This window comes from Oryctolagus cuniculus, chromosome 9, assembly GCF_051225735.1.
Source record: "Oryctolagus cuniculus isolate XC-2025 breed Fujian yellow rabbit chromosome 9, ASM5122573v1, whole genome shotgun sequence".
NCBI lineage: Eukaryota > Metazoa > Chordata > Mammalia > Lagomorpha > Leporidae > Oryctolagus > Oryctolagus cuniculus.
The window spans coordinates 100,839,864-100,867,671 of record NC_142875.1 but is presented as its reverse complement, the minus strand read 5'-3'; the positions used below and the strand labels follow the sequence as shown (position 1 = coordinate 100,867,671).

General features: G+C 38.7%; 1 protein-coding gene across 5 annotated transcripts in view; it reads left to right on the top strand.

Moving 5' to 3' along the window:
• The window catches only part of LOC100353846 (alpha-2-macroglobulin), a 61,729-nt gene that overhangs the window by 8,169 nt on the left and 25,752 nt on the right, over nt 1–27,808 (top strand). For 2 of the 5 annotated variants that reach the window (XM_008259804.5, XM_089303742.1), the window contains exons 8-22: nt 68–188; nt 738–855; nt 1,000–1,109; nt 2,131–2,292; nt 4,434–4,661; nt 4,884–4,947; nt 8,085–8,227; nt 9,168–9,317; nt 14,837–14,986; nt 15,459–15,531; nt 18,353–18,461; nt 23,790–24,018; nt 26,219–26,345; nt 26,604–26,725; nt 27,679–27,730. In XM_008259804.5, coding sequence (XP_008258026.3) covers nt 68–188; nt 738–855; nt 1,000–1,109; nt 2,131–2,292; nt 4,434–4,661; nt 4,884–4,947; nt 8,085–8,227; nt 9,168–9,317; nt 14,837–14,986; nt 15,459–15,531; nt 18,353–18,461; nt 23,790–24,018; nt 26,219–26,345; nt 26,604–26,725; nt 27,679–27,730 — 1,958 coding nt within the window. Of the gene's footprint in view, nt 1–67; nt 189–737; nt 856–999; nt 1,110–2,130; nt 2,293–4,433; nt 4,662–4,883; nt 4,948–8,084; nt 8,228–9,167; nt 9,318–14,836; nt 14,987–15,458; nt 15,532–16,130; nt 17,609–18,352; nt 18,462–20,117; nt 20,197–23,789; nt 24,019–26,218; nt 26,346–26,603; nt 26,726–26,901; nt 27,121–27,678; nt 27,731–27,808 lie in introns of those variants that run through there. The other 3 variants (XM_089303743.1, XM_089303745.1, XM_089303744.1) reach the window with 3 other exon arrangements.

The window sequence follows — 27,808 nt, the reverse complement described above, 5'->3', positions numbered from 1 at the left end:
AATGGGAAGGCAGTGAGTCTGTGCTCTGTGGAAAACCCTTTGTCTCTACATATTTTTCTTGTGACAGATATACCTATGGGAAGCCTGTCCCAGGACATGTAACAATATGTATATGCCCACACGGTTCTCATTTCCTGAACAGGGATCAAAGCACAATAAATCTTCCCTGTAAGGAAGTCAGCCAGCAGGTGAGTGAAAACTATTCAGAAGCTCTTTAACCTCCAAGAATCACTATAAAATACAAGAATCCCATTCAGAAGAACTATATCCATATAGCAAAAGATCGTAGTCCCACCACCACTACTATAGAAAGGAACATTCCATACATTACAACTGATTATCTAAATCATAGTCACAAATAAGCAGTGATAGTGGTTCTTTAAATAATAGCTAATAGTTATTAAGTTCTTACAACTTGCCAACCAACGTTTTAACATATTATATGTCTTAATTTATTTAATCATCACAACAGCTTTATGAAGTAGGTAGTATTATTATTATCATCACTCTGTTATAGAGGAGAAAGCAGAAAACAGAACATAACTGTTTCACAATCGTGGCATACAGCAGTCAGGTGCTAGGACTGAATACCATGCTCTTTCCCAATAGTCTATATTATAACCACAAGACAGTTGATTGATTTCCTCTAAAGAAGACCTCATGTATTGGTTTGGGTTGACCATCACTCTGACCTGCATTTCATTTTGTTTTCTCTCTTTGTTTTTCTTGCTTATCAGATATACAGCCAAGGCTGTCTCACACAACAAGTAAACACCAGTATGTTCCAATTAAAGGATTCCAGATATTTAATTAGGAAGCTTCAAGTGAATGCCAAGATTAAAGAGGAGGGGACAGGTTTGTGGGTTACATAAAATATGGGAGACAACACCATGAATATGGATGCCTTATTCTTCGTGAGATTACAGCAAAGAAAGTAAAGAAATAATTTGAAAGCAAGTGGCTCATCTCCATTTGTTTTTCTTTTTATCTCTTTCTCAGGACTAGAATTCACTGGAACTGGGATAATTGAAGTCACAAGAATCATAACCAAAGTCACATTTGTGAAAGTGAATAAATACTTTAGACAAGGTATTCCAGTCTTTGGACAGGTAAAGTGATTTACGATTCATGTAAGTTTCATGTAATCTAACACCCAAGTAATACAGGCCTTTCTACTCAAGATCATACCTGGTTATCATTATCAATTGCTTCATAAGACCAAAATCAGAAGACTACATATGCAAGATCTTCAGACAGATTGATGGTGCTCATGAAATCTATAAGCCCCACAGAGTTACCATGCCTCAGTCATTAAGTAACAGGGACTAAATGTTCATAAAAAATCCACACTATCTCTAACCCTCCTTTCTTGATAGATATTATCTAATATCTGTAATTACTGGCAATTCTTTTGTCAATTTTATTGAAGTATCTTAGTGTATCTGCCACTCTTAGTTCAAATGATAAATGCACTGATGATTAAGTGCTCTCAGATAGAAGCACAGATAAATATGAAGGCATCAGTAGTGTCTTTAAGGACATGAGTCTTAGTGGATGTGTGATAAATAATACTCTTATGTGACAGGAAACAAACAATAACATGTGACCATTTGATGTTATCAGTAATTAATGATTAATGAATTATCAACAGAAATGTTTTCTGGTAGGTTTTTTGTATGGTTCCCCCAAAAAAGAAAAGATATTTATGTACATTGCTCTTTGGTACTAGAATTCTATAGTTTTGATTCTGCATATGGGGTGTCTTCAAAAAGTTCACAGAAAATGTGTATTATTAAAAAAAACTATATATGGCTTTCAAAATGTTTTCATACCAAAATGAGTACATCTTTTAATTTCACTTTTAAGTACCATCAAATATGTTAAATCACTTTCAGGATAGTTAGCAAGTACTACTCTGCTTTTAATTTCAAAAAAAAAGAACACTGCAGAATTTCAATGATAAACATTTGGAAGAGGCAAAAGTCTCAAGCTGGGACAAAAAGGAGAATTAAGGTAACATGAGATTGATGTGTGGCCTTTACACAATATCAGAAAAAATTTTTCTCTTGAATTCCTGATAGGTGACATTGTCAAGTGTAATCTACAGTTCTATTCACTGTTCATTTACAGGTACGCCTAGAGGATGGAAAAGGAGTCCCTATCCCAAATGAAACCATTTTCATCCAAGCTCACAGTGCAAACTTCTTCCTTAAAGCTACCACTGATGAGCATGGCCTGGCACAGTTCTCTGTCAACACCATCCACGCTACTAGCAACATCCTCATCATCAGAGTAAGTCCGGAAGTGAGGACCTAAAAGCAAGGAGAAGCTTGGTAACAGCACTGTAATTCAATTCCCCCAGAAAAGATATTCATGTTCCAAACTGAGCTGTTTTAGGGTGAAATATGGGAATACTGGAATAATAAAAGCACTAGGATAAGGAGTACAGAAATGCTCATACCATGAAGCTATTACTTAAATATTACATTCTTCACCAGCAGTCATCCTCTTTTATTTTTATTCTGCTATATATTTCTCTATTCTATACTTTCAAAGAAAGAAAAAGTAAAAGAATATGTTTTGTTTACTCAATAGAGAATAGACAATGGGGGAATGCAGGTATTTTGTGCATGCGACAGAGGCATCCTATATCATAATGCCTGGAGTCAGTCCCTGCCTCACTTTCCTTCTTTATCTTTTAAGTGTACTTATGTATTTGAAATCAAAGTGGGTGGGGGGGCAGAGAGAGAGAGAGAGATGTCAATCTTGCATCTGCAGGTTCCCTTTTCAGATGAGCACAAGGGCCAGGGCCAAGCAAAGCCAAAGCTAGGAACCAGGAGATTCTTCTGGGTCTCCCATAAGGCTGGTAGACTCAAGCACTTGGGTCATCTTCCACTACTTTTCCCAGGCCGTTAGCAGGAAGCTGGATCAGAAGTGGAGCAGTTGGGACACTGAACCAGCACACACAATGGATGACAGTGTCATGTCCACTATGCCACAATGCTGGCCCCTTCTGCACTTTCAATCCAGCTTCCTGTTTATATGTACTGGGTTTCTCTGTCTTCCAAATACATGAAATAAATATAGGATATATTTATTCATTTTCTCAATCAACAAACGTTCCTCCCATATGTGTATGTCCTGGGCACTGTGCTAGTGCCTGATAAGAAAAATAATCATGTTTCACATTTTTATGGTGCTATATCATTTTATGAAACTCCACAAAGTACTAATATAAGAGCTGTGTATTTTATAATCAAAGTATGAATGAAGCATAATGAAAGTGGAGAGAAAAGACCAGAAAAGACCACACAATCTTTGGGGAATAGCAGTTAAAAGGAAGATGAATCCTGAAGTAGTATTTTTTTAAAAGATTTATTTATTTTTTTTATTTTTTTTTCACTTCAACACATTTAGGTGGTTTATTTTGGCTTTAATTTCATCATTTTGGAACAACACATCTGTGACTTAGGTAAAACAAGAAAATACAAGAGATCAGACTGTTTCAAAGTTAAGAACAAGGCTTTAAAAAAACAAATAAATGAACAATACACAAAAACCAAAAACTAAAAATCACATGCTGAAACCAAGTAGAACGCCAGGATATCAGCCCATCAAAAATAACTGAATTGCTCAAACCTAATTCAAATCCCGAATCTGCCATAACTTTTCTGCCTTTCACTGAATTTCTTTTTTTAAAAAGATTTTATTTTTTTGAAAGGCAGAGTTACAGAGAGGCAGAGGCAGAGACAGAGACAGAAGTCTTTCATCTGCTGGTTCACTCCCCAAATGGTCACAATAGCTAGAGCTGGGCCATCCAAAGCCAGGCCCCAGGAGCTTCTTCCAGGTCTCCCATGCAGGTGCAGGGCCCAAGGATTTGGGCCACCTAAATTCTGAAATATTAAGGAGCAAATTTCTGCATAGGTACATAGAGACAATCGCCACTAAAACATCTTCTGCAAGGTTCTAGGACATAGAGTTTGAAGAGATCTTATAAGAGTAGTCTATGATATCACAGTAGTGGTAGCATTTGCTATGAATTGCCTCCACTACTTATGTATCCAACTGTAGTACACCCTACTGGATAGAGAAATCTATTTGCTAAATCTAAGTATCACACTCTCTCCAGTGCGCTATCCTAGTGTTTCTAGCTCTGACCTGTCTAGGTAAATAATCTACACAAAAGGTACTCTTCAGTTTTCCCTATTCATTAATCTATTATCTCCCCCAAAATCTTCTGTAAATGAAGGATACTGTCACTTACTTCACTTAATAGTTCATTATTTAGAATGGAGGACATTTCTTCCATTTTTACTAAGAAGCACAAAATTTCTAATTGTTCAGTCAGATGGGAGGGCAAGCATATGCGGCCTGTGAGAGAAAGTCTTGGTAACTAGCAGACCAAAACACAATAGTTCTTTTTGTTTTCCCAGGCCTACTACAAGGAGCAGGAACCTTGTTTGCCCTTCCATTGCATGAATGAAGTACACCAAGATGCACGTCATACAGCTAAGCATGTCTTCTCCTTAAACAAGAGCTATGTCCAACTTGAGCCTGTGGCTGGTGCCCTGCCCTGTGGCCAAACACATACAGCTAAGGCACATTATATCCTGAATGCCCAGGTCCTGGGGGAGCTGAAGGAGCTCATCTTCTATTACCTGGTGAGTGCTGACTCCACGTTGAAGAATAGAAACAAGAGGTCCATGAGGCAAAAAAATTTACAAAATCCCTTGATTTCTGTACCCTGCCTCTCTTGACACTGGACTTTGTCATTGGGCTGGATATCACTGCCTTGACCTTGATCTCAACCATGAGGATATGATATGGGAGACAGGCCTCATGATAAACGTAGTGATGAATGGGAAAATCCTTTTTCTTTTAAGATCATGGCCAAGGGCAGCATCATCCGAAGTGGAACCCATGTTCTCTCTGTGGATCCAGGAGCATGTGAGTTTCCCAATCTCCCAGTACTCCTCTGACTGTACCCTGTACGTAAGTCACCAATGGATCATCCAGAGCTGAGCAAAATAGGGATGTTGCAGTTCTTTTTGTGTATCCCCATTAAGCATCTCCAATACTCAGAATGAAAGATCCTGCCACCAGTGTAGGCTGTTATGTCAATAAAATCTCAAATATCTCACACTGAACATCATCAGCACTAGTAAATAGTTATCTCTGAAGCTGTAATAAATGAAAAAATAAAATACTTGCATGGATACCTAAAATGAGTAATCTATGCAGTAATGCCAAGGCCAACACCAAAAAGGCAAAATGTGTTATTTTGGTTTCTTTTTCCAGTGAGATCTAGATGTTACTTATCTGATCCTTTAACTGCTTTAGCTATACCAATTTTTGAATAATAAAAAATGACCAAAAAGAGCAGAAATATAAAGCATAATAGATGGGACAAAGACATATGTTTCACAGAGGAATTTCAAAATGGGGAATTTAATGCAGATGAGATAGTCTCCCACTCCAACAGGCGGATCATGATCTTTCTAGTCAGTGATCTACATATCCTGTTTCTTTAGGTTTCTTTAAAGTATCCCTGAATTTCCTTTAAAGAGATGTGAACATCTTCCAAAGCCATCACACATTATTTTTACTGCCTTATCTCTCTCCAAGAATGCTTTTTCCTTAAATGTCCACATGGCTGGTTTGCTCACCTCTTTCAAGACTTGACTCAATTATCATGTTCTCTGGACAATTTAGAATTGTAATTTAGCAGTGGGCATTTGGCACAGCAGTTAAGATACAGCTTAGAACATTTGCATTCCATACTGGAGAGCCCAGGGTTCAAGTCTCAGCCCTGCTTCCAATTCCAGCTTCCTGCTAATGCACACCCTGAGAGGCAGCAGGTAATGGCTCAAGTAGTTGGGTCCCAGCCACCCACTTGAGAGAACTGGATTGAGTTCCTGGCTCCTGGTTTCAACCTGGCTCAGCCTTAAATGTTGCAGACATTTGGGGGTGTAAACTTGCAAAAAGAAGATTGTCTATCTCACTCTCTCCTTCTGCCTTTCAAATAAATTAATAATAAAAATTTTAAAACATAATCTGCTATTAAACACTGGTATTTACAATGCCCTTCTCTTCCTATCCTGCCCTAATTTTTTTCTACATAGGATTTACCAAATGAAAACATACTTCCTATCATCTAATTATACAGTCAGTTTATTTATTGCCTTTTTCTTTCCACATGTTTCTACATGAAACAGCATGTAGTCGGGGACTTTTATTGGTCTGATTTCACAGTTTCATTCCAACTGCCCAGAACAGTGAACTGATACATGGTAGGGGCTCAGCAAATGTGTTCAAATGTATACTTGCTGTTGCCCAATCTTAACATCCTGTTGGCTATTTAATGTGTCAAATAATCTCTTTTAAAAATAAATACAGATCATAGAGTTCATCATTAGGAGATCCATTTATAGCCTCAGATTGAACAGAAACACAAAAAATTTTCACTTGAGAAATGTAAATACTATGAAATTTTGTCTCATACAAGAGGCTTTAAAAAATAAATATATATGCACTTCTAACTGTTGAATGTTTCCACAAAATAATGTATAATTTTTAGTCCTATTACTGGGTTCCATCAGTGCTAGATCATCATTTTCTATTTACCTACCTTTTTTAAATTTATATTTATTCATTTGAAAGACAGAGTTACATATAGAGGAGGAAAGACAGAGGGAGAGAGAGAATCATCTATCCGCCACTTCTCTCCCCAAATTGCCACAATGGCTGGGGCTAAGCCAGGCTGAAGCTAGGAGCCAGGAGTTTCTTCCTGGTCTCGCACGTGGGTACAGGGGCCCAAGCACTTGGTCCATCTTCTGATGCTTTCCGAGGTGCATTAGCAGGGATGGATCAGAAGTGGAGCAGCCAGGACTTGAACCAGTGCCCATATTGAATACAGGCAGAGGCTTAATCTGCTGTGCCACCACAGCAGCCCCTTCCCTTTTCTTATCTGAGTTATAAATATAGTGTCATGTAGCTTCCTTTATTACTTGATAAAACAATAATTTCTATTTGATTGCATTTAAGATTGCTAAGATTTAAAAGATACAGGAAATTACTATATCATTATCCAGAAGTGATTAATAACATAGATGAATTTTTTTAAAGATTTATTTATTTATTTGAAAGTCAGAGTTACACATAAGAGAGGAGAGGCAGAGAGAGAGAGAGAGGCCTTCCATCAGCTGGTTCACTCCCAAATTGACCGCAATGGCTGGAGCTGCGCCGATCCAAAGCCAGGATGTAGAAGACGCCTCCAGGTCTCCCATGCAGCACAGGGTCCCAAGCACTTGGGCCATCCTCTGCTGCTCTCCCAGGCCACAGCAGAGAGCTGGATTGGAAGTGGAGCAGCTGGGACCTGAACCAGCACCCATATGGGATGCCAGCACTTCAGGCCAGGGTGTTAACCCACTGCGCCACAGCGCCTGCACCGACATAGATGAATTTTATCAACAGTAAAGATTCTTGATTGGGAAGGGTGTTTTGCACAGCAGTTAAGACACTGCTTGAGGCACCCCAATCACATGAGTGAGTGTTCTGGCTCTGCTCCTGATTCTAATTTCCTGAAAATGTGCATCCCGAGAAGCAGCAGGTGATGGCTCAGGTAGTTGGACCCCATGGGGAAGACTCCACCCATGGGCAAGACTTGGATTGAATTTCTGGCTTCCAGCTTTGGCCTGACCTAGCCTCAGATGTTGCAGGCATTTTGGGAGTAAACCAGGAGATGGGAGCTGCTTCTCTCTTCCTCTCTTCCTGTCTCTCTCTCGCTCTCGCTCTGTGTGTGTGTGTGTGTGTGTGTGTGTGTCTTTCAAATCAATTAATGAAGAAAGTAAGTTCTTTACAAAACAGAAAAGGGAAAATCAAAAGATTCCTGGTAGAAGATAATCTGTGCTACTGTTTTCACATCTTAAACACACCATTCACACCTACAGCATTAACTACAGAATAGATGTAAGAATGTCTCCAGTAAAGATACAATCCCCCAAATCCTGGCATGTCAGTCATTCAGGTTTTCCAGTCACCTTCCTGGCCCATAACCTTCTCTTCTCATGCTCTCTGTGCCGCAGTGAAAGGCCATTTTCTTCTGTCAGTCCCTGTGGAGACAGACTTGGCTCCCTTGGCAGGGTTGCTCATCTATGCCGTTCTTCCTGATGGGGAAGTGATTGGGGATTCTGCAAAACTGGAGATTGAACGTTGTCTTCACAACAAGGTGGGTGATTTATTTCTTAAACTTAGAAAAAGCAAGCAAAATGAAAACACCAGTCTAAGAATGACACAGATTACTTTGCAGGTGAAGACAACTGAAGCCCTGATAATGTCATAACTCACTCAAAGTCACATCATTTTAAGACAAATCAGAACTAGCATCCAGGATTCCCAACTCTTGGTTCAAGACATTTATTTTCCCCTCACATCTTATTGTTTGTGATTATGTGTGACTAGAACGCTTATAGAAGATCTAACCTCTTAAGGACTTGACACAGTACTGTTAGAGGCAGACCTCCAGAACCGATCACCAATATAATCAAACCTTTGCACTCTTTGACTAACACATCTCCATTTCCACTTCTCCACAACTCCAGACGACCGCTACTCCACTGTGCATTTCTACCAGCCCACTTTCAATCATGCCGTATTGGGCACTGAAGTGGCTTACTCACAGTACACATTTTCTATGAACTTTTAAAATATCCCTCATAGGCATGGATCCCAAACTTTTTCACCAAAACAAAACTATCTTTAAATTTCCTTTTCTGTGAACTTGTTAAAGCATCCTTGAAAACCCAGTCCTTGCCTTTCCTTTCATTCTCCTCATTGAAATGGGAGCACAGTTAAAGACGCATAGATGGTTAGAGAGAGGATGATCTCCAACTAGAATGACTGACATTTCACCAGGAGCAATATAGTCAGATATACAATTTGTCCTTACATGTAATCAACAAGAATATCTATCATTCCAAGTGCCTAATTTTTGTTTCAGAATGTGCTGGCTCGTACGTTTACTGCTCAATGAACTTTCATGAAAAGAAACAAAGAAACTAACTGAACTCTGACAATCATAAATTAGCAGACTAATGTGTTCAACGTGAGGGACATTCAGATGGCAAAACACGTAGCCTGCTTTCCTGATGACTTCTCTTTCCTCACAGGTGGATCTGGGCTTCAGCCCAGCACAAGGTCTCCCGGCCTCACAAACCCACCTGCGAGTCGAGGCTTCTCCGCAATCCCTCTGTGCCCTCCGCGCCGTGGACAAAAGCGTGCTGCTCATGAAGCCCGAGGCCGAGCTCTCCGCATTCAAGGTGGGTTCCCATCACACTCAGGTGTCAGAAATGCCTCCCTGAGGGGCTCAGAGCAAGGAGAAACCCCTGCTCAGAAAAGGAAGTGTTGAACCGCGATAAATTGGCCTAAACCAGCCTCCACATTCGAAGGATGAATTGACCCAAAGGGGCCTTAGTTCTCCAGAACTACAATGCGCAAACCAGCCCTAACCTAATGCAGCTACTCTTGCAGCTAAGCAACTGAGCCTCAGCCAATCACGGAACAGAAAGCTCAGCCAATACAAATTATACGCAGATTAAGGCAAACCCAGACTGCCCCAATCAGGTACTCCCTTAACGTCATTAGCTCACAACGTTGCAAAGGGAACTTTCAAAAGAGCCATCTTTGGTCAGGATGGCTGCTGAGTGTTGTAATGTTTTTCTTGCCCAAGTAAACTTTGAATTGATCTCAAATTTGCTTTTTAAAAGAAGTAATACTTTAAAACACTTTGCATTTGTTTGGGGTTTACTATTCAAAGTTTTTAAACATGCTATCATATTCAATGCTAAAGATACGTCACTGTCACTGTAACATGTAAAGTTATAGTTCAGAAAAATTTAGCCATGTACTCAAACTGAAACAGAAAGTTGTACAACCACCAAGTTGCTGAACTTGTACCTAATTTCAGGTACTCTATCTATACTATAATTTATTATTCCGTTGCTATCTCACTAATGACTCAAAGCACATTTTACTTACTTTTTTCATTAAGACACTCAGTACAGAGCTTATTAGAATAATATTGATCTTTGGAAAATGAAAACCATTCTATTTATAAAAATAGAATCTTACAAATCTCAAAGAACCCTAAAATAGAATACTTACTTAAGGTATACTAAGCTGATCTTCTGTATATTAAGATAATCGAAAATGAATCTTGATGTGAATGGAAGGGGAGAGGGAGTGGGAAAGGGGAGGGTTGTGGGTGGGAGGGACGGTATGGGGGGGGAAGCCATTGTAACACATGAGTCGTACTTTGGAAATTTATATTCATTAAATTAAAGATAAAAAAAAATTTTAAAAAGGATGTTCTCAAATTTATTTTCAAAATTCTCAACAGCACAATAGAAATTAACTATTTCCAATTATTTTATATAGGCCTAATGAAGATGTGAAAATTCCATTGGTTTTTATATTGTGTTAATATTATCATTTATCAAGAGTAGTTTATGATATTTCCAATTTAAAAAAAATCAAGAATTCCTATTGGTACTGGTTGCTAGTATATTTTAAAACTTAAGGTTTATACATAAATGTTTATAAAGTGTTAGGCAAGAAATCACTGTTACTGAGATTAAAGCAGGGCTTACTCAATGTTTATGAAGTGACAGGTTCTTTCATGTGTAGTAGACTTTTTGGAAAACCTATTAGTACATTTGTCACTTTTATGTTTACTTCCCCGAAGCATACTTACAATAGAAGATCTCTTGAGTAACTATTTAACCGGAGAAACAGATGTATTTTATTTAAAAATGAGAATAGTACCACAAGGGTTATCACAAAATAGAAAACAGGACCAATAATGTCTCTTGGCTCCTCATCACCCTTTCTCATTGCATTCCTCAGAAGCATGTACTTTTAATCATTTTAGCTATTTCTTCCTTTGTGTGTGGGTATGTGGAGGAGAGGACTGGGGAGGGGTTTATTTACAATGTTCATTGCAAGGAGCCAGGCAACTAATGCCCAATTCCCTGACTCTCCCAGAAATTAAACGCAGTGAATCCTACAGTTCAAAGTGACGCTGAAAAATATACGGATCAGCTCATGTGTGGGTCTCTAGTGGATCCACTCTGTGCTTTGCTGTCTTCTGGTGCATCAGTATTTCTTCTAATATTTATTTCCTTCTCCATAATTTTAACATTATCTATTAATTTCCATCATAGTAAATCAGCATGTCAATCCTTATTGTTCCTCTCCTGTTCTCTCCTCATTTTGCCAATGATCACAGTTATATGACAATTTAGGTTAAATCTTTAGTAAATTTTCCTTATTATAACCTTATAAATACTGTTCATCCTGAAACCAAGCAGTGTGTTATGACTGTATTTCTTGTTTTTATTTTTCCTAGAGTTTAATCATTGCCTTAGTTATGTATTTGCACCCACACCCCCTTCACTCATTCTCTGTCTTCACATTTCCTAATGATTCTGTTAAACACTGTCCAGCTCAATTCTGCCAGCTTTGCTTGTTTTTCCTGTTGGGGTCATGTTTAGTTCTCTAGGCCAATTGTTCAGTCTCATTCTTGAGGATCCCGTTCAGCACTCTCCTGGTTTCATCTATTGTGTCCTGAATCTTGTGACTTCCTCCTTGTTTCTTTCTTCCTTTTGTGGTGACGTCCTGAGGAAGAAGACCTGGGAAGTAAAATTGGGGGGGGGGACTATGAATCTCTGTATTTCCTCTAATAATTAATCAATATTTCAACTTAGGAGAGGGATTGTGGCATAGCAGTTAAGCTGCTGCCTGCAATGCTGGCATCTCATATGGGCATCAGTTCGAGTCCCAGCTCTCCACTTTCAATCCAGCTCCCTGCTAATGTGCCTTGGAAAGCAGCAGATGATGGCCCAAGCGCTTGGGACCTTGCCACCTACGTGGGTGACCCTGAAGAAACTCCTGGCTCCTGGATTCGGCCTGGCCCAGCCCCACCTTTTGCAGCCATTTGAGGAGTGCACAATGAGCAGATCTCTCTCCCTCTCTCTCTCTCTCTCTCTCTCTCTCTCTCTGTAGCTCTGACTTTCAAATAAATAAATAAATATTTTAAAAATGCTTTAAAGCAGAACCCAAGAAATGCATGCAAATAAATTTTAAAAATTGCCATTGATGGAAAGATTAAAACTAAATAAATAAATAAATTGTACTTATGTTCAAAAATACTTTGACTTAGTACAGAAATTTAGTTAGAAAATAATTATCAGTGGAAGTTTTGAAGGCATTTACTTTATTACTCTTGAGTGTCCATTTTGTCCCAGGAACTAACTCTTCCCTAAGAGACGTATGACAGGCAGTTAGCATTCTGGAGCTAAGTGGGAAACTGGGCTAGCATTTCACTGGTGTACTGTTTTTCAATTTATCTCCTTGTTTTCTGCGTCCTTCCCCACTCCCTGCCTTCTAAGGGACTCTATCTTCAAATCCTGAGACTTTTTGTGGTCTTGTCTGGCAAACTTGGTTGTGCCTCATCAGTAACTTTCTTTTTAAAAAAAGATGTATTTATTTGAGAGGCACAGTGACATAGACAGAGGAGAGAGAGAGAGAGATCCATCCTCCATCCACTGGTTTGCTCTCCAAATGGCCACAATGGTCCAGGCTTGGCTAGGCAGAAGCCAGGATCCAAGAACTGCATCCCAGTCTCCCACTGGGTGGCAGGTGTGCAGGTACTTGGACCATCTTCTGCTGCCTTCCCAGGTGCATTGGCAGGGAGCTGGATCTGAAGCAGAGCAGACAGCACTGAAACTCGCACTTGGACATGGGATGCTGACCTCACAGGCAATGACTTAATCCACCATGCCACAACACCAGCCCCATCAGTATCTTGTTTAGTTGCTAAGATATGACATTCTTCCATCAGCTACATCACTTGCAGTTTCCTCTAAGTTCATGTATTATAGCTTGGATTATTAAGACGTAATAATTAAGACATAATTTTGAAGAATTTAAACATCAACTTTTATTAAAGATAGAAAAAATTAATAGTGTTGGCCGGCGCCGCGGCTCACTAGGCTAATCCTCCGCCTTGTGGCGCCGGCACACCAGGTTCTAGTCCCAGTCGGGGTGCCCGATGCTGTCCCGGTTGCCCCTCTTCCAGGCCAACTATGCTGTGGCCAGGGAGTGCAGTGGAGGATGGCCCAAGTGCTTGGGCCTTGCACCCCTTGGGAGACCAAGATAAGCACCTGGCTCCTGCCATCGGATCAGCGTGGTGCACCGGCCACAGCGTGCCAGCCGCGGCGGCCATTGGAGGGTGAACCAATGGCAAAAGGAAGACCTTTCTCTCTGTCTATCTCTCTTACTGTCCACTCTGCCTGTCAAAAAATTTAAAAAAAAATTAATAGTGTTGTCTTTCTACATTTTATTTGTTGAATATTATGATTAGTGGTACACTAAGCATGTGATTATAGTGGATTTATATTTTTGCAAAAATTTAAAAAACAAAAGGAAAAGAAGGAAGGCAGATGGAGGGAGGGAGGGAGAGTGGAATGGAGAAAATATGGTTATCTTCTTAGACTATAGCTATGAAATACAAGAAATCTGTTCTCTTTATATTAACTATTTTTTAAAAAATCAATTGTTTATATGCTGAAAATTGTGAGAATGTACTTTTATGAAAAATGAAAACCTAATGACCCAAATGTCTAATTCTATCTGAATCAGCACTACTAGGAGCTTGCGTAGAATGACCAGCCAGAGCATAAACATTGACTGTTATAGTGTCCTATCTCAGACAACTTAGGTGGCTCTCAAGTAATCAAGACAGTGCTCAGCTGGTGCCACAGCTCACTTGGCTAATCCTCCGACTGCGGGGCCGGCACCCTGGGTTCTAGTCCTGGTTGGGGACACCAGATTCTGTTCTGGTTGCTCCTCTTCCAGTCCAGCTCTCTGCTGAGGCCCAGGAAGGCAGTGGAGGATGGCCCAAGTGCTTGGGCCCTGAACCCGCATGGGAGACCAGGACCTAGCACCTGACTCCTGGCTTCAGATCAGTGCAGCGCACCAGCCGTAGTGGCCATTTGGGGGGGGGGGTGAACCAATGGAAGGAAGACCTTTCTCCGTCTCTCTTTCTCACTATCTAACTCTGCCTGTAAAAAAAAAAAAAAAGGCAATGCTCTATAACATGACAAAAAAAATTGCAAGGACCAAAATACAAAAAAATTCTGAGCAATAATTTGGTAGAAAAAGATCGCATAATTGAGCACATATGGGACAACAGAGAATTATGGAACATCATTGGATAGTATCTTGGACTACACTGATCTGACACAGATAGATGATATGTGATTGTTTATGTAACTATTTAGAACAGGAAATTCATTTTCCATTCTACATACAAAGGTAGAAATGGGTAGATGTAAGCTTTAATAGTAGCAACATTGCTTTCTACCTACTCCAATCATAAACCTAACTAAAATTGTATGTTCCTTAAGGGTAATATCCATAAAACTAGGTTAGTCACCTTTTATGTAGTGAAATTCTATATATTAACTGTCTATATTTATATTTAATACCTTTTGTACTGTTATAATATTACTGTAAAATTATTTCCCTCCAATATAAGAATTTGAGCATTCTCTTGATGCTTTCTGATACTCTTCAGTATTTGGAACACTTTTTTTCTTGAATATGGTAAACACTTTTAGGACAAAGCACTCTTCAAAAGAAAATATCTATAAAAACTTTGTAATAGGTAGTAAACACACTGAAGAAATGATTTGCATTGGCCACATTACTTCTTTTTACTGAGCTTATCCAAGAAAGCTCAGGAAAACATTGCCACTTGTTTTCTCATATTTTATAGGTATATAATTTGGCACTTCTGAAAGCTATTGTCAGGACAAAAGATGAAGAAGAAGAAGACGAAGAAGACTGTATCAGACATGTCTCCACTGACACATTACCATACCAAATCCTAGACAAAAATGAAAAAGATCTCTACAGTCTTGTAAAGGTAAAACCCATTATGAGCCATTAGAGTTCTATAAATTATTTAGGATTAATAGAAGATCACATTGGTAAAGAATGTTTTAACATGCTCATTGCAAGTTCTCATTTTCCTGCTGAGTAAACTGAGGCCTAGTGAGGGTTAGTGTCTTACTCAGCTAACAGATAATCAGAGCACAGCCAAGGCCAGGATGAATTTTGGACTATAAATCCTTTCCTCACTCAGCATTACAATGCTCAGCTTTGTTGTGCTAAAGAACATGAGTAACAACATTTGAAGAGTCTTAAGAAAATAAAATTCCATTATTCCACTACTTGATTCAGTTTTCTGTTAACTTTTCTTATAGAAAAGTTATATAATAACTTGTATAAATTATATAACAGCATGGATTGGGTATTCCTTTTTTTTTTTTACAAAATGTGACTTTTTCAAAATGTTTAAATATTTATGTTTGATCAAGTAATCATTGTCTTTCCAGGACATGGGCTTAAAGGTATTCACTAACTTGAAGATCAAATATCCCAAATTATGTACTTTCTACTCAATGCCAGGTAAAATAACAAATCAGTTTATGTTTTAAAGTAAAGGAAATAAAGCAAATATGATAACAATTACATGGTAAGGCAGGTAGATTGTCTACATGAGGAAGACGGAGTCTGCAATTACATGGTATAAATTAATTGCCCAAAGTTATGATGACAGTAAGTAGCAGATCCAGTGGAAACAAATCTTTTGATCTATTGGACACTACATTGCCACCCAATAAGCAAAAATCAAACAAACAAAAAGACAAAAAGATAAAACATAAATAATTACTACAATAGGTGTACAAAGGATACATGAGAAGAGAACGTGGTGGGCTTTTTGCCTGGCAGTTAAGATACCTGCATTCCATGCCACAGCACCAGAGTTTTACATCCAATACTGGCCTCCGACTTCAGATTCCTCTTAATGTGGGCCCTAGGAGGCAGCAATGGTGGCTCAAGTGATTGGATCCCTGCCACCTACATGGGAGACCTTCATTGAGTTCCCTGCTCCCAGCCTCATCCTTGCCCAGCTCCAACATGGCAGGCACTTGGGGACTGGACCTGCAGATGGGAACTCCCTCCCTTACCTGTCTTTCTTGTTCTCTCTCTCTCTCTCAAATTAGAAAAAAATAAAATTAAAATAAAAAATGTTGAAAAGAGAATAATCCTGAGAAGTATGAAAACATTACATAGAGGAAATAGCTCATACGGAATGACGAGAACTTTCCCATGTGCACAGAAGGTGCCAGAAGAGGAAAAGGAAACATTTCAAGCAAAGAAAAAGATATTAGAAGAAATTATATAGCTTTAAGTCAAATTATAGTGAAATTTGCAATAATCACATATAGCAATCACATATAAATGAAGTGTACTTTCTCTATCTCCTAATCCTATCCTAAATGTTTCATGTTTAGTCTTGGTTCCAGGCTCTTTACTTGCAGAGTCCAAAGCCAAGCATTTTCTCCTCCAATTCTACCCACCCTTTTCAACATGTCATCTTTCACTAAGCTATCTTTGTTGGCATAGTAAAAAATCTTTTTAAAAAATTTTGAAGACTGTGTCAGGAGCCAAAAGTCCTGATGTGCAGCACAGAGCAAATCAATTTTCTTCTTCAGGTTTAATTTCATTAACACAATGAAATAATCAAAATAATTCTTTTATAAGTTCCCTCCTTACATTAGACAATAATATTTTATAAGATATTCATTTCATATACTATATGGTGCTATTATAATCTATATGAGGGATAATGACTATTTAAAGAATTATTTCCTATAGCCTTTGATATCTAAAGTGATGTCTGTAGTCAGATACTAAAGTGCTACTAGCCTGTAAATTCAGGGCATAACCAACCCATTTTCCAAACAGCATTCCTTTGTTCCAAAATATAATTTTATAACATGCATTCGAAATAGCAGTTGGTTTTCAACATAGGTTCAAAATAATTGGATCATGAAGATAAATATATAATTTGATTTATGGATAAAGAATAAGAGAGAAGAAAATAGTAACAGGAGTCTATGTCCAGAAAACACTATATTCAATCCAGGAATCTTTCTAGGATGTTCAAGTTTACTAGAATTCCTTTGCTTTACATATTTATGCAAATATATACATATATACTAAAATATTTTATGTATGTGTGGGTATAAAGGCAATTATAATCCAGGCTGGGTTATATACATTTTTTCGTTATTGTTTGGAAAAAAATTAAAACATTTTTATAGTTCCCCAAAACCATTAGGGGGCTTAGGGACTATGGCTACCATACCTATGGGATAAATTATCAGGTTCCCATAGATGCTTAAGCTTGTGAATGGAGGAGTGAAACATCAGAAAACATTGAGGAATTAAAGTCAAACAGAAAGAGACCAAGTAAAGAAATTGCTGGCCATTCCAGAGAAGGATCTGGAGAAATGAAACTGTATAAATACAGAAATCTCTGAATGAGAAATGTATGGGGAAAGAATCATGTAAGGAATCTCCTATTGTATCTGCTCTTCACAAATTATTTCTGAAAATAAGTCAACTCAAGAAGGGAATTCTTAGATTTTTTTTATATTTTCATTTATTATTTGAAAGGTAGAGTTACAGACAGTAAGAGGGAGGGAGGGAGGGAGGGAGAGAGAGAGAGAGAGATACTCTATGTCATATATTTCTTTTGCCCTACCAAAGAAATGCACTTGATAGGAACTTGATTTTTGTCTCCATTTTGTCCAAAGTTCTACTGTCTTTTGTTTTTTCTTCTTTGTTGGTTTTACAGATTTGTTTTATTTATTTGAAAGGCAAAGTTACAGAGAAGGAGCGAAGTCTTCCTTCTGCTGGTTCACTCCTCAAATGGCTGCAACAACCAGGGCTAAGCCAGGCTAAAGCCAGGAGCCCAAAGCTTCATTCAGGTCTCCTACATGGGTGGCAGGGCCCAAGCACTTGGGTCATCCTCTGTTGCTTCCCCAGGTGCATTAGCAGGGAGCTGGATTGGAAGTTGAGCAGCTGAGCTTGAATGGATGCCCCTATTGAATGTTAGTGCTGCAGCTGATGCCTTAACCTGCTGCGCCACAGCACCAGCCCCTTTACTGTCTTTTTGGAAGCTACCCCAACTGCCCCAACCCAGAAACTATGCACCATTTTTCATTCTGGCTCCACCAACACAAGGTTCTATTTTCTCCAAGATTTTATACCTTCAAGCCACCCAGAAAATGAGTGCCTCAATATGTTTTTCCAAGTACAGTTTTCCTAAAATTTTAATTTAAGCAGGAAAACTGAATATTTGTCCACATTATTTGTTCAGATCACACTGCATGGAAATAGTCTCAAAGCAGTGTACTTTTTTCTCACATTTTGATAGTTCTAGTGGCTGATACAAAACTGAATGAGAGGATGACACCATTAACACTCCCTAAGACTGCGCGAAGCTATTTTCCTGAAACCTGGATCTGGGAATTGGTAGTGGTAAAGTGAGTAACTTCCATTTGTATGATTTGCTTTGGTGTGTGTACATAGTTTCATTATTTCAACTATTTTCCTAAATAGTTTCTGTCATTTCAAGGCAGAAGAAGGCTGATTTATAAAATTTCACTGTAAGTGTATCAACACACCAATCATAAATCTTTGTATTCCTGATACTACCAGAAATTGCTAGCTTTTTAAAGTTTAACTTAATTTTATTTTATTTTAAACATCATCACTTATATTTAAACAGAGATACGGATCATTAAAAATGTATGAACATAGAACATAAAAGGTAGTTTTGATTTAAGCCATTACATGAATGAGGGTCTTTTTAAGTTTCTTCACCAACAACCCCATTTTAACCATTGAACAAATTGTACTTAAATTAACAGTAATAAAAATGTAAAAATTCAAATTTAAACATGAAAATATATAATAACAACAAAAAAACAGCAAGTATCTTCATTACCAAACAGATTAACAAAATCACAGAGACTCAGATACTTTCTGGAGCATATTGAAACACTTATATAAACGGTTGCATTCATTTGAGAGGTACTAATACATGTTCAGTGCTGAGACTATTTTTAGCATTTGTACTTTATACAAAGAAGCATTAGACTACTATGGTTCACATTTGAGAAATACAGATTTAAGCCTCATGCTACAACTTGCCAATTTAACATTATAGCTAATGCAGTGACAATTACTCATTTTATACTACTCTAGATTATTGGGCAACGAAAGTGTCAGTGTGTCACTACCTGTATTAAAATACAAGCACACCACAACCACAACCATGGCAACTAAGTAAGTTAAGTGCTTTAACATGTCTTCCATTGCTTCCAGAGGTCCGTTCCACATCATAGGAGCTAGTTTAATAGATACCATCAGATCTCAACCTATCTCTGAAAGTTCTTTTATTAAAAATTTTGAAATTTAATCAATGGAACTTCTACATCCTCAATAAGCTATTTTTTCTAACTCTTCACTAACTAGTTCAAATTTAATATGTAATGTTTTGAATTTCTATAGACATTTTATTAAAATGATTAAAGGTGTCTAAAATACCATTAATGGGTAAAATACTAACCAAAAAAATGACACTAAGACTATTTTTGAGACTATTTTTTCCTAACTAGAAAGCTATGGGATTCATAATGAACACAGATATAATGACACTTTAATTCTACTGTTTTACAACATCAATAATAGAAGTAAATACATGAAGCACAGAAAAGAAAAGCAGAATTTCGGGAGAAAAATCTAGTGAACACTTGAAATTTGGATGCCTCAAACACAAAAAAGTTCACAGTGCTTATAAGCGCTATCATTATTTCATCCTTTAAGTAGTTCAAATCTTTATTTCATTTCTAGTTTTATCCAGAAATAAAAACCTAATTCATTACATAATGTGTCTTATCAATTTGTCTTCAAGTATTCAAGTAACGCAAACCCAAGTTTTTTTCCTTTGTGGCAACAACACACTTATGGACTGAGCTTCAAAGACAGGGAAAAATTCATTTAAGATAACTGATATACTCTTCTGCCCAAAGACATAGGAACTAAGACTTAACACTGTAATCACACAAATGGTATGTAATAAGAGAAGGGGGTGGGGGGAGATGGTCCAATATAACCAATGCATTCTTTTTAAAAAGATTCTAAAGCAGATTTTGGCCAGATTCCCAGTAACAGAATATTCCGAAATCTAAGGAACTATACAGAAGAAAAACCAGAGTAAGTTCATTTGTTTTCCACAAAGGTTCCTATTGTTTATTTTGGAACTCCTTTGTACTTTTACTGGGAGATTTTCTGCCTTCACCTTCTTTCATACTGTTGACTGTGTTTCTGTGTAAGGCACATCCTTAAACATCTTTTGTAGGGCTGGACAAGTGGTGACAAATTCTTTCAATATCTTTTAGTTTTGGAAGGCATTTATTTCACCTTCATTCATAAATGAGAGCTTTGCAGGATACAGTATTTTGGGTTGACAGTTTTTTCTCTTAAGACTTGGAATATATCTCACTGTTCTCTCCTAGCATGTAGGGTTTCTGATGAAAAGTCAGCATGAGTCTAATTGGAGAGCCTCTGCAAGTAATCTAGCATTTCTCTCATGCACATTTTAGAATCTTTTTTTTTCACGTTTATCATTCTTTTTTTTTTAACTTTTATTTAATGAATATAAATTTCCAAAGTACGACTTATGGATTACAATGGCTTTCCCCCATACCGTCCCTCCCACCCACAACCCTCCCCTTTCCCACTCCCTCTCCCCTTCCATTCACATCAAGATTCATTTTCGATTATCTTAATATACAGAAGATCAGCTTAGTATATGTTAAGTAAGGATTTCAACAGTTTGCTCCCACACAGAAACATAAAGTGAAAAATAATAGATGATTTTTTTTAAATGATGATGAAATCAGATCAGACCTATTGTCATGTTTAATCCCAGTGACAGTCAAGTTGGGAGTTGAGAATTTCTTTTTTTTTTTTTTACAGAAGATCAGTTTAGTATGCATTAAGTAAAGATTTAAACAGTTTGCACCCCCATAGAAACACAAAGTGAAATATATTGTTTGAGTACTCGTTATAGCATTAAGCCTCAATGTACAGCACATTAAGGACAGAGATCCTACATGAGGAGTAAGTGCACAGTGACTCCTGTTGTTGACTTTACCAATTGACACTCCTGTCTATGGCATCAGTAATCTCCCTATGCTCCAGTCATGAGTTTCCAAGGCTATGGAAGCCCTCTGAGTTCTCCAACTCTTATCTTGTTTAGACAAGGTCATAGTCAAAGTGGAGGTTCTCTCCTCCCTTCAGAGAAAGGTACCTCCTTCTTTGAAGACCTGTTCTTTCCACTGGGATCTCACTCACAGAGATCTTTTGCCAGAGTGTCTTGGCTTTCCATGCCTGAAATACTCTCATGGGCTTTTCAGCCAGATCCGAATGCCTTTAGGGCTGATTCTGAGGCCAGAGTGCTATTTAGGACATCTGCCATTCTATGAGTCTGCTGAGTATCTTACTTCCCATGTTGGATCACTCTCCCCTTTATTTATTCTATCGGTTAGTGTTAGCAGGTACTAGACTTGTTTATGTGCTTCCTTTGAGTCTTAGTCCTTTCATTATGATCAATTGTGAACTGAAATTGATCACTTGGACTAGTGAGATGGCATTGGTACATGCCACCTTGATGGGCTTGAATTGGAATCCCCTGGTATGTTTCTAACTCTACCAATTGGGGCAAGTCAGATTGAGCATGTCCCAAATTATACATGTTTTATGGTGGAGAGTTTGACTACAATGTGTCATGTCTATGAGGTGTTCTATGTGCTTCCTGTACTTTGACACCCCATTCTTTCCCCAAATTATTGAAGTTTTCTGTGATTATTTCATTAAAAAGTCCTTTTAATCCCTTCTCTCTTTCCATGTCTTCAGAAACTCCTAAGAACCATATGTTTGTTCATTTGATAATCTCCCATAAAGCTCTAACCCTGTTTCTTCTTCTATTTTTTTTTTCAGTATGACTGTTATATCTCCAGAGATTTGTTTTCTAACTCGGATATTCTTTCTTCTGCCTCACTGAGTCAGTTGTTAAGGTTTTCCACCGCATTTTTATTGGATCTGTTAAATACTTCATTTTAATATTTCATTTTGATTTTTCTTTAAAATCTCAGTTTCATGAAAAAATGTTCATTCATGTCATGTATGGATTTATTTAATTCATGGATTTGCTTCTGATTACTTCTAAGTAATCCTACAATTTTTTGAATTCCCTTTCTGGCATTTCTTCAGTCTCTTTATTTTCACATTCTAGTATTGAAGTGTTGTGTTCCTTTGGAGGCATCATGTTATCTTCCTTGTTCTTGTTTCTTGGGTTGCTGCATTTATTTTTGATATTTGTGGAAATACTTGTAGGGACTTTTTTCCCTGTCATGGCTTTTATCATTGGACTATGCCTCTGTGGATTAGTGCAGTGTCTGCTCTTTCAGTGAATACCATGAGGTGTGTGCTGGGTGTGGCCAGGGATCTCTGTTCAGTGTTCCAAGGCAAGAGGAGTGTCCAAGGTGACACACAAATTGGACATGGTAAAACTCTTCTTCTTCTTTTTTTTAATCAAAGGGGAGGATTAATCTGCTCTGTTGGCATAATCTCATTCTCATCTCCTCTCCTCCAAGGAAATCAATGCCTGGTCACTAGCCCCAGTGGGTATAATATTCATTCACACTGCCACAAGAACCACACAAAGGATTTATGTAGTCCTCAGTCTGAGCACACATTCTGCAACAATGACCCTCAGCAGGGAATCAGGGAGTTTGGAGCACGTGGAGACTCCCACAGTGACTGCCCAAAGACCCAGCCACACCCTGCACCCTCACATGCAGCCACAGTGTTTTCACAGTCACAGGCACCCAGACCCTGTCAATTCTCCCAACCAGGCTCAGGCATCTCACTCTGCTATTTGCTGGGCACATGGACATGAGTTGGTGCAGCTGTTACATGTCCAAAATGACACCCACCCTCTCTCAGCTAGTTACAAGATGCCAGTGCTGGTGGTCAGGGAGAGAGAAACATGCCCCCCTTTATTCCTTATAGGTTGGCAGGTACACTGTCCCCCACAGGGCTCCAAGCTATACTCATGCCAGGCTCTTCCAGAAGCTTTATCACAAATGGCTTGGGCTGCTGTAGTCTGGGCTCACCGCACTCTCTAAAGCTGGTACTGAGGTTCTTGGCTGCTGGGGTCCTGAGTTGTGTGTGTCCACACCCTCCACATAGGTCCACAGTGTCTCTCTAATTTGCATGAAGTTTCCTCTACCATCTTCTCACTAACCCTTCCTGAGATTGGGCTTTCTTCACCATTTTTTAAAACTATCTTCCCTAGACTAGAGCAGTAAGCTCCCTACTATTCTGCCATCTTGGTGTGTTCTCTAGCTTTCTAAATTTAATAATATTCAGGAACAGTGTGTTGAAAAATAAATTTAAGGCAACTCTTCATGGATTAAACCATTTTATAGAATTATAATCCATGGATTTCTCAGATTGCATTTTAGAAATGGAAGTACCAATGACAAGTTCAAATCCATATTCAGATTTCAAACAATAGTATAGACTTTTAGGTGATGTGGATGATGTGATCATAGTAGGGGAAACAGAACTATTTAAATGCCTTTTATTTTTCCATCATGGGCCCTTACTAAACTGTGCATTTTCTTTAATTCTTTTGAAAGGACTCAGAAGTAAGGTAATAGATCACACTCATCAATTACTGTCTCAAAAATAACTAATACTCACTTACTTTCTGTTCATCACATTGTCATCCTCCCCAGCTCATCAGGAATGGCTGAAGTAGAAGCTACAGTTCCTGATACCATCACTGAGTGGAAAGCAGAGGCCCTGTGCCTGTCCAATGACACTGGACTTGGTCTGTCTCCCATTGCTTCTCTCCGAGCCTTCAAGCCCTTCTTTGTGGAGCTCACATTACCGTACTCTGTGATCCGTGGAGAAGCCTTCACACTCACGGCCACTGTATTAAACTATCTTCCCAAATGCATACGGGTAAGGACTCCCAAATCAAGTATGGATAGAAGGGAAAAAGAAAAATTGATTTGATGTGGCTTTTATCCCTTATTTATAATACTGTGGAATTGTGTTCTAATTAAAAAAAACATTTATTTAAGGTATATGAATTTCATTCATCCCACATATACAGATTTAGGAACAGTGATTCTTCCCACCCTACCCTTCCCCCCACCCGTGCTCCCACCCTTCTTCCTCCTTCCTCCTGGGAGTCCCAAGCATGTGGAGCCTCCCACAGTGACTGCCCAAAGACCCAGCCACATCCTGCACCTTCACATGCAGCCACAATGTTTTCCCAGTTACGGGCACCCAGACCTTGTCAATTCTCCCAACCAGGCTCAGGCATCTCACTCCGCTGGTTGCTGGGCACATGGACATGAGCTGATGCAGCTGTTACATGTCCAAAATGACTATTCCCACTCTTAATTTACAAAGATCTATTTGCAGTTTATTTTATGCTCATAAGATTAACCCTACACACTACGTAAAGAATTCAACAAATACAATGAAGGGGAAAAAAATACTGTTCCTCATCAATAGAGACAAGGACTGTAAACAATGATGGAATCTCAAAATGTGAACTTCACTCCAATACATTACATTTTAGGTACTCTATTAGTTACCACAGATCAGGGAAAACATGATATTTGTCTTATTGGGACTGTCTTACTAAACTAAATATAATGATTTCCAGTTGCATACATTTTGTTGCAAAAGACAGGATTTCTTTTCTTTAACATTGGGTAGTATTCTATAGTGTATATATGCCATAATTTATTTATCCAGTCATCAGTTGTTGGAAATATGGGTTGATTCCATACCTTACTTATTTCATGAATTAAGCAGCAATGAATATGGGTGTACAGATAAATCTTTCATATGCTGATTTCATTTCCCTTGGGTAAATTTCCAGGAGTGGGATTGCTATTTTCAGCTTTCTGAGGAATCTTGTTACTATCTTCCACAATGGCTGCACCAGTTTACACTCCCACCAATAGTGGATTAGGGTACCTTTTAATAGCATCCCATTTGTCAACTTTGGCTTTGATCACCTGTGCTACTGGGGTCTTTCCCAAGATGTCTTTGCCTATACCAATCTCTTGCAGAGTTTCCCAAATGTTTTCTAGTAATTTGTTTTATTAGGTCATAGATTTAGGTCCTCGATCCATTTTGAGTAGATTTTTGTGTGAGGTTCAATCCCATTATTGGATATCCTGTCTTGCTCTAAATTTCCATGATATTTTCATTGTATCTTTTTTCTAATGTCCATCACATTTAGCCATATTTATTTATTAGTTTTAAAGATTTATTTATTTATTTATTTATTTGAAAAACAGAGTTACAGAGAGAAAAGAGAGAGAGGTCTTCCATCCTCTGGTTCTCTCCCTAAATTGCTGCACAGCTAGAGCTGAGCTGATCCAAAGCCAGGAGAAGGAACTTCTTCCAGATCTCTGACATAGGTGTAGTCGCCCAAGCACTTGGGCCATCTTCCACTGCTTTCCCAAGCCATATCAGAGACCTGAATCGGAAGTGGAGCAATCAGGACTTGAACTGGTGCCCATATGAGTTGCCAGCGGTGCAGGTGGCAGCTTTACCCTCCATGCCACAGGGCTGGACCCACATTTAGCCATATTTAACACAATTTCTTAGCATCTTATGTGTCTGCTGAGCAAAACACCTTGACAGGAGCCACTGATAGCCCCAAAGTATCTGTACACATAAAAATTGGAATGTATGTCTCTAACCAAAGAATGAATACAGGTTAAAAAAAATGAGGGAAAGAACTTCAATTAGACTAGCAACAGAGTAAACAAGGAGATTTCTCATGAGTCTGAGCCAGTGGGGAAATTTCCTCAGGATAGGCATACCTTAGTTAGCTTTCTCTACCCTTCCATTCTTGTGCCAAAATCAACATGTAAATAAATATATTTACCTATATATGTGTGTAAATACATATGTTTGTATATTATATAATATCCATACAACATTTTCATGTAAATACGTTCAGCTCATGTGTCATTTTCAACACTACACTTTGTAAAAAAAAAAAAAAACTGCTCATCTCTTTTGAACACCCAGGTTCACTTCAGGCTTCCTCACTTGCCCCATCCTGTACATAAATGTGTTGCCCTTTGGAAGTTACATCTCTTTTATCTCTCTTCCCCATGTGGGACTACAGGTGAGTGTGCAGCTGAAAGCTTCTCCTGACTTCACAGCTATCCCAGTGCAGAAAGAACAAGATTCTTACTGCCTCTGTGGAAATGAGAGGGAAACTCTGTCCTGGTTGGTAACTCCTACATCTCTAGGTGAGTGAAGGTGCTCTGAGACTCTCTGTACTCAAAGATAATGAAAGCATGAAGGCTCCTTAAATGAGGTTCTCCTGTTTGGGCCACAAAAGCAGAAGACTGGTCAATGCTGCTTCTGTCCACGTACATGTCAGATTAAATAAGGAGCAAGCCCATGGATTTCTCACAGAACTTGACACCCCCCATAGATCTTGGAGACTGAAAGAATGCCAAGTCCGTGGCACATCCAAGCTCATGTCTGCAGGCCATTTGTTTCAGGGAATGTGAATTTCTCCATGAGTGCAGAAGCAATACAGTCCCCAGACCTCTGTGGTAATGAGATGGCTACAGTTCCTGAAACTGAGAAGTCAGACACAGTTGTCAAACTCCTGTTAGTTGAGGTGGGTAAGCCCGACTTCTCCTACTGAGACCAGAAAATGGAGCAATGTTGACTGTCTATAATTTCAAGTAAAATAGAATTGTAGGAATAATACTTTAACTTTGTGTATTTCACAACATGTGACAAGTTCATGTCTTAAATTACTAATTTTGTTTTGTTTTTCTATTTGCCTTTTAGCTATTTTCTCATTAACTAAAAGCTGGATTAGATATATTCTGTATCAGTTGCTTTTCCTTATTCATTTCTGTCGCTCCCCCTCTTCGTGGAGGAACGACACAGGACCCTGCGCTGTTCTTTTGTCTGCTCGGCCCTCCCCGGGTTTGCTGCTGGTTCTTCCCGGGTTGGCTACCGACCCTTCCACCTCCGTGGAAGGGCGGTTCCCCCTAGCCACTTTCCCCACTTCTGCGGGGGAGCGGCACACCACCGGCCGGCTCTCTCGGGGGCTGCACAGGTGTTCCTTCAGATAGATGTTCCTGGTGCATGTTGTCTCTCTCCTCCTTTATAGTCCTCTTCCACCAATCCCAACTCTGCTACCCACACACCGAGTACGCTGCTCTCCTCCAATCAGGAGCAGGTCCTGCTGTTTATTGGTTGAACTGGAGGCAGCTGTGTAGAAGCTGTTTACTCCTCTCCCAGCGCCATATTGTGGGAGAGCAGATGCATAGAATAAGTCTTAATTCCAGTAACAGTCTTAGTCCGAGTTGCTCCCCACAATTTCACTTTTTTCTCTTCATTACCCTTCCTCATTCCCTTCCCTATTAACTAGGCTCCTCAACATTTCAAACATGTCAAACTTTTAGGCATTCACTGATGTAATGGAAATTAGAAATTGTCTAACTCAAACCAATCACTTTACACATAATAAAGCTATGGACATGCTCTCAAAATTCCAATTATGTTTATTTACTTGGATGCTCAGTCCATTCTGATCTCTTTTTCTTCTTTCCACCCAAGCCCGAGGGAATCAAGATGGAACATACTTTCAATTCCTTACTCTGTGTATCAGGTAAGAGTGATTCATGACAACAATATGAAGACCAGAACATTTCAAGTTACAAACTTATTTGTTTTCACATCAATGACC